Source organism: Onychostruthus taczanowskii, unplaced genomic scaffold (genome assembly GCF_017590055.1).
Source record: "Onychostruthus taczanowskii isolate IOZ18803 unplaced genomic scaffold, ASM1759005v1 scaffold18, whole genome shotgun sequence".
Classification (NCBI taxonomy): Eukaryota; Metazoa; Chordata; class Aves; order Passeriformes; family Passeridae; genus Onychostruthus; species Onychostruthus taczanowskii.
In genome coordinates, this window is record NW_024499017.1 from 1,341,974 (window position 1) to 1,348,953 (window position 6,980).

Here is a 6,980-nt window from a genome sequence, read left to right on the forward strand (position 1 = left end):
CTCGCCCTGGCCGTGGCGCTCTGGAGAGGAGGGCGCGAAGGGGCACGGGGCTGGCAGCCGGGCGGGAGGGAGGCGGCGCGGTGTGAGAGGCTTCAGGACAGTAATGAAGAGTCTCGCGTTGAGAGAGGAGCTTGCGGCCGGAGAATGCGACGTGGTGGTTGTCTTGAGCAGTTTGTAACTCCAGGTGAAAGCAGCCCGGGTGCCTTCCGTCATTATTCCTTCTCCACAGGTCTCAGTTGTCCCCTCGCACGGCTCCTGGCCAGCTCGGCAGGTGCCGGGGCTCCCGGCGAGCTGCTGGCAGATGAGCAGGGCCGGCCCGCGCCTCCCCTGCTCCTGCGGGGCGCGAAGCACGACCTGGGCCGGGCGGCAACCGCGGGCCCAGAAGGCGTTTTGGCCCCTGCGCCGCGGGGTGACAGAGGAGTAGGAGCTGGCAGCAGACTGCTGTATTCCACTTGGAGTCCAAGGGCCGCGGCCATTCCCGGCGCCGGCCGACCCCGCTCCCCACCGCCGCCCCTCGCGGAGCGCGTCCCCGCCCGCCCCGCCGGTCTGTTTCCAGGGCAGAACCTGTGAATAAAGCGAGAAGCGTTGCTTATTGTGCTCGTATTAATCCCCCCCTTCTTGGAGCTAATTAAATTCCTTCCCGGGAGCCGGGGATTCGCGCGGCTCCGCTGGTGCCGCAGCCGGGGCAGCCCCGCGCCAGCCGCGCCACGCACACAGCCCGGGGCTCGTTTCACCGATTTATTTCACATTAAAGTTTAGATACAATCGAAATCTTCGGTACGCACCTTTTAATAAAAGTAGTAATCTCTTTGAGTACTGCAAAATTATAGCATTTATATCTTCAAAAGACGGTAAACAAATAATACCAGCGAATCAATAGTACCAGCCTCGAGTGCACATGGTCAGGTGGTTTTAGGCAGCCGTAGAAAATGCGATCTGGTTTAGAGAATATAATACAGATAAATGCTATAAATAAGTGGATATCAGAGACGGCGTGGAACTTCCTCCTATAGACGGCGGGTCCGCTCGGGCTGCCGGCACCGCCCGCAGGGCTTGCGGGACCCGTGCGGGGGAGCTGCGGGGCCAGGGGCCGCAGCCCCGAGCCGGTCCCGCTGCAGCAGCCCCGCGACCCCGCCGAGCCTCCTCCCCCGGCCTACCTGCATTGAGAAACCTTATTTCCGGTTAAGAAAAATAAAAGTCCCATTTAAACTTTATTGAATTAAAGCAAAAATTAATTTTCAATATTCACACATATATTACAGAGTAATAGTAAAAGTTCAATATACTTCCTGGCGTTTAGTTGGGCCACGTTGTACAAGAGCAAAACAAGCATCAAAACATTTAGCAGCCTTAAATTTCACAATCACTCAGAATTACATAGAAATATTGAAATACTCTAGTCAGCCTTGGCTGTGGATAGTTCTTCACGTAGAAATTTTTCCTTTTGCCAGCCAGTACACAGCAAGAATTGCATTTTCCCTTCCATCATGGCATCCATGTATTCAAAAAATACTTTGCTTTTTTTCTTTTTTTAAAAGTTAAACTCAGAGAAAGAGTCAAGATTAACATGTTTTAAAAACAAAACTACAAAATATGCTGTAAAGGACAATGAAAATATCTAAAGTCTACTTGTGTGAGGCAGAAGCCATGGGGGAACAATGGCAGATTACACCAATGACACAGAGATGGGAACTAATTTTGTGGGAGGAGAGAGAAGAATATAAATGGGGGTTTGATCAATTATAGTGTCTCCCGCCTGTTGGCTGCAACACAACAAAAATAAGTAGTAATTCTTCAAAGCAGATGTACACAAACCTAAGCAGGATTAAGCTTCTTTAATATTTGAATGTAAAAAGTCTGCTGTCCATGACTCTTCAAACCCAGCTTTGACTTGGGAACTTGTAAGAGATTTCTCCCTTTTCTTGGATGAGAAGTGATTTAAAGCGGGAACACTAGAAATCCAGAGAATGTTGAATACTTCCAGCCTCCCATCAAGTTTCCTCTCTCCAGTTTTAGATAAGCTCTGTCTCCTTTCTCCATCTGAATCAGTACTCCATTGCTAGCAGCTTCTCGGGTCACATCTTGGTCCCCTGCAAAGGCAGAAATCACTGGCCACCCGTTTAGCATCAAACTCACCTAAAGAGCAAGATAAAACAAAGCCCTCTGTCAATTAAAGTCAGACAATGACACCGCTGGGGCTCGCCTAACAGGCAAAATGCTTAGTTAAGGAAAGGCCTCTTTTGACAGCTGAAACTCCAGCCCCATAAAAGAGAAACACCAGTCTAAGCCCAGCTAAGGTATGTACTCCAAAGGAAGAAGTCTTTCACCACTGTTTTAGACCTAACAACCACATCAAAACACCCGGTGCATATAAAGCAGGACATTGATCCTATTTTGGAGAATTTCAATAGGCTGCCTGTGTTTTCAGGCTATGAAAAGAGGTCTGCTTGTACTTATTGAAAGATGGCTTTATGCGAAATCTCAGAGACAGCGAGGAGCAGAGCCACAGCCGCCGGAGTCAGGGCCTTTGAAGTGTATTCAAGGGGTAGTTTTCCTTTGTTAGGCAGCAAAGACAATATGCCACAACACAGTCAATAAGGTCTGCTAAGCTCACGTTAATGATCCCGGGACTGCACACCCCACATTAATAATGCACTACCTGCCCAATCTAAAGGTGTTAAGCCACTTGCACCAGAACGGTGCTATATGGCTGTCCATACATCTTTGCAAAGTACATCATTATACAGTCAGATTTCCTGTCTTGATTATACTACCTGGCTTCAGGCTGGTAATTTATTAACCCTACCTAGAGCAGCATATGCATCAAACCCCATAGAAAAAGCAGGTACATACAGGGTAGCTGCACAGACATGCACAGATTCATTATCGTTTCCATGCCATAGGCACCTCCCTGAACCCCAAATCCCTATGAAACCTTCTGCCACAGGAGAGTGGGTGAGAAGCCTGCCAGGGACGGCTGTTCCTACGGGCACTGTGCAAGGATGCTCCCGCCAGCGTTCCGCGGCACTGGGCAGTCCGAGGGCCCGGACAAGCTGGGAGGGGGCCGCAGGCGGCCGACCACCTCCCATCCCGGGATGGCTCATGCGGAGAGGGGCCGAGCGGAGGCCTGGTGGGGCTTCGTGGCCCCTTGGGCACCGTCCCCCCGAGCGGAGAATCGCCGCAGGTCTGCGCTCCGGCGGCGGCTCAGGGGCACGACCCGCCCCGCCGCCCGCACGGCCCCGTCCCCGCCGGGCCGCCGACCCGTCCTCTCCCTCCCGCGGTGCCCGCGGAGCCCGGCGACGGCGCTCGGGGCTGACCTGGATGGTTTGCCTGTTGTACACTTTCACCACGTGAAAATTGAAACTGTAAATCCCTTTCCTGGGCGCGATGAAAGTGCTCCGCTCCGAGTCGAAGTTGCTGCCGATATTCACTAGTACCTGTAAGGGAAGGGCACCGTCAGCACCAACGGGGGGCCGCAGCCGCCCAGCCCCGCTGCCCCCCGGCTCCCAGCGCCCCCCTCCCGCGGGCAGGGCCCCGCGGGGCGGCGCCATAATTAGTGCGGCGGCGCGCCCGAGCCCCGCCGCCCCGGAGCGCCCGAGCCGCGCCGCGCCCGCCCCACCTGGTCGAAGTAGATGATCATGGTGCGGTTGCTCATCTCGGAGGGCTCGTGGTTGGTGCTACGGATGGCGGAGAAGGCGACCTTGGCGCTGCCGGAGCGCACGGAGATGCCGAGCGCCGTGCCGGTGGGGTCGGAGGTGGGGTTGGAGTCGCACACCACGAGGCACTTGCCCTCCAGCACGATGGGCTCCGTCTCGTTCTGCCCGCACGCCACCCACGCCGCGCCCAGCAGCAGCCCCAGCCCCAGTCCCAGCCTCGAGCCCCGCATGGCGCCGCGCTCCCTTCGCTCCGCGCCGGGCGGCACCGTCCGGGCTCCGCTCCGCTCGCTCCCCTGCCCCGCCGCGCTCAGAGCGGGGCCGAGCGCGCCCCGCCGGGTGGGAAGCGGCCGCGAGGAGGCACGGGAGCGCCGGCACACATAGCGCGGAGCGCTGCGGCGCGGAGCGGGGGCCGAGCGCTTCGGAGCGGAGCGGAGCCGCCCGCCGCGCCGAGCGGGGCTGAGGGAGGCGGCGGGAGGCGGCGGCGCTGCCGGGGCTGCCGGCGAGCACAAAGACGGCGCGGGNNNCGGGCGCGGGAGCAGGTGCCCGGCAGCCGCCCGCACCGCACCGCACCGCACCGCGTAGGTAGGAGCGCCGGGGCGCGGAGGCTCCGCGCGGGGCTGAGGCAGGGCGGGGCTCGAGAACTCCCATGGAGCAGCTCGGACCGGGGCGTCGGGCAAAGCCGGGCCGAGGGCCGCTGGGGCGGAGCGGGGCCGCGGCTTTCCGCGGTGCAGCTGGGCCCGGCAGGCTGGAAGGGACCGGCTGCCGGCGGGGCAAAGGCCTGCCGCCGCCTCCCTGCAGCCAGAGCATCACCGGCTGTGACCCCGCGCCCCTCCGCCGGAGAGCGCACCGAGGGATGGGATGGCACGGGTCCCCCTTTCAGCAGTGTCAGGCTCCGCTGTCTTCTTCAGCCGCCTCGTTCGCATCCCGGGGAGGAGCTAACCGCAAGGGTTCCGGGGAAGAAGCTCCGACAACGTCTAGAGCCTTTGTGTCCGGCAGAGCGCCCCGCTGCCAGGGCCCGTCCCGCCGGGCCGGGACTCCGTGCCCTGCCCCGCCGTGGGACAGCCCGGAGCGCGGGTTGAGGGTCCTCGTTGTTTCCTAAAGTGCAAGGATTGCTTTGTCTCGGTGAACGTCTGACCTGTGTTCGTTCTGGATGTGCTGTCAAAAAATCATCGCCCGGGATTGTAAATGAAGAGATTACAAACAAACGACTGGAACAGAGTTATTTTCTAACTGGCAGATCTGTTTACAAAGTTAAACTTCAGAGATAAAAATTTTTATGGAGTCTGTAGCGTCTTCTCTGAGAAACTGGATGTCATCCAAAACTGGTCTCCAGTGCAAATCATTATAAATGTTGGTAAATGCTTTACTTTATTTTATTGTGCTGTTCCAATTGTGTGATTCGTAAGTTGTTTTTTTTTTTTTTGCCTGGGATCTCTCTCTCTGAAAACTGCCATAAATAAAACTTTATTCATATAGCTGCCCTGCTAAGTTAAATGAGTGTCTGTAAAGTTGTTCAGCCAGTCTGTGAAGTATCAGCCTGCCCGTGGGTTGGTACTGGCTGGCTCTGAGGGGACGGCATGTAGCGGGGACCAATGGCATCAGGAGCCTCCCAGGGAGGGTCAAAATACCCCGCGCGTTAGATGCTCAGCAGCGAAGCAGTCTGGAAACCAGTGTAGTGGCAAGATGAATATAGGGGAAGAACAGTGGTGAGAAAGGAATTGGGGAGATAATAAAATAGAAACAAAACTCCTCCTGAGAAGTAGAAAGTGAGTGGGCGGAGCCACAGCCTGTTAGAAGGTGTGTTGTGTTTTACTTCAAGACATGAGCTTAAGATTTACAATGTATTGTTGCTGCTGACAGTCTTAACTGAGTCTGAAATCAGAATCAGAAACTCTAAAATAAAATTTATATTCCTAAGGGGTACTAATAAGGCCAAACCAAATAAAAATTAGTGAAAATGAGCATTTTGCATTCTTGTCATTTGGGGAAATAACTTGGAGAAATGGAAATGGAAGGAGCATGACACTGCCCTTTTAATTTTTTTGAATATTTGACTCAAAGGAACATACATGTCCTTTCAACACACGACTCATAAAAAATATTTATGTATTTCTCTTGTAAGACACTTCTTGTGCATGACAGAAATCAATTCTCTTGTGCTCTAGAGCTCTTTAAGTGCAGCTTGTGGATTTGAGTCCAGGAGGGTCTGCCAGAGCTGGAAGTTGTTTGGTGTGGTGACCCCTTGGCAGGAGGCTGGGTGGGCCTCCTACCCCCAAGCTCCTTGACTCCTCCAATGACTCGGTGGATGGGGTTAGCAGAAAGAACCAGAACAGGGGCACCTGGAAAAATGAACAAATTTGTCACTTTACCTCACACCTGAGGTGGGCAGGCAGACAAGGGGGTGCCAGGATTCCTGTGCCAGACACCCTTGTCAGTGTCTTTCATTCCTGCACACTTGACTAGCACTGTGGCACCCGGCTTCTGCAGCTCTGCTGTAATAAACTAACACCTGCCATGCAAATTGGACCTGACTTCATTTTCATTAAATGTCACATGCACTGCTAGGCAGTTGTGTTGATTCTCTCTGTGCTGACAACAGTCTCTGACTCGTACTGGGCACAAAGAAGAGGGGCTCAGCAGGAGGGTGTAGGGACTGATACATAAGCACGTGGTGGCATAATTAGTGATGTGTGGCAAAGAGCTCTCCATCTAGGAGTGGAAATTTGCAAATCCAGATGCTTACAGAGGGCCAGGGACCGTTACCCCATCTAATTACAAACTGCATTGTTAGTCAGTGTCATTGAGATCCAAGAGGGCAATGGTCATTGAGATACACTGGAAATGGTGTCAAGGTATTAACAAACTGCAATAAATGTGTAGGTGGTAGTCTGAAATAGATATACTTGTCAAGCAGAGTTCTTTCATGTTTGTTTATAAGAAAAAACTGTTGTGGATGTGGTAAAAATATGTGAACTGTCCATTGTGTGGTAACTTGCCCTGACCTCAATATTGACAGATTGACTGCAGATAATGAGTTTGTAGAATTCCCTAATGTCTCACCCAAGGTTAAAGAAACAAACCAAAAAAAAAAAACAAAAAACCCAAACCAAACCAAAATGCAAAAAAAAAAAAAAAAAACAAAAAAAAAAACCAAACAAACATCTTGGAAATAATCTGGAGGGGAAGAAAATAATTGAATGATCCTCGTTAAGTCCCTGAAGCACCACTTCAGGACTGGTTACTATCCTGCTCAGGTCACGAGAGGGTTGCTTATTTTGTACCAGAAAAAGAACTATGGAGACACGAAAATAACCATTTTCTTAC

The 6,980-nt window shown here is 53.3% G+C and overlaps 2 protein-coding genes across 2 annotated transcripts; one reads left to right on the forward strand and one right to left on the reverse strand.

Annotated features, from left to right (window-relative positions):
- Positions 1 to 1,192: 1,192 nt before the first annotated feature.
- CBLN1 (cerebellin 1 precursor) lies at positions 1,193 to 4,169 on the reverse strand. The gene is made up of 3 exons (XM_041400617.1): positions 3,620 to 4,169; positions 3,318 to 3,437; positions 1,193 to 2,136 (listed from the first exon to the last, which is right to left on the reverse strand). The coding sequence occupies exons 1-3, from the start codon at positions 3,884 to 3,886 to the stop codon at positions 1,939 to 1,941; spliced, it is 585 nt and encodes a 194-aa protein (XP_041256551.1). The 5' UTR covers positions 3,887 to 4,169; the 3' UTR covers positions 1,193 to 1,938.
- Positions 4,170 to 4,190: 21 nt separating this feature from the next.
- LOC121333858 (collagen alpha-1(III) chain-like) lies at positions 4,191 to 5,131 on the forward strand. The gene has a single exon (XM_041400619.1). The coding sequence runs from the start codon at positions 4,303 to 4,305 to the stop codon at positions 4,753 to 4,755; it is 453 nt and encodes a 150-aa protein (XP_041256553.1). The 5' UTR covers positions 4,191 to 4,302; the 3' UTR covers positions 4,756 to 5,131.
- Positions 5,132 to 6,980: the final 1,849 nt, after the last annotated feature.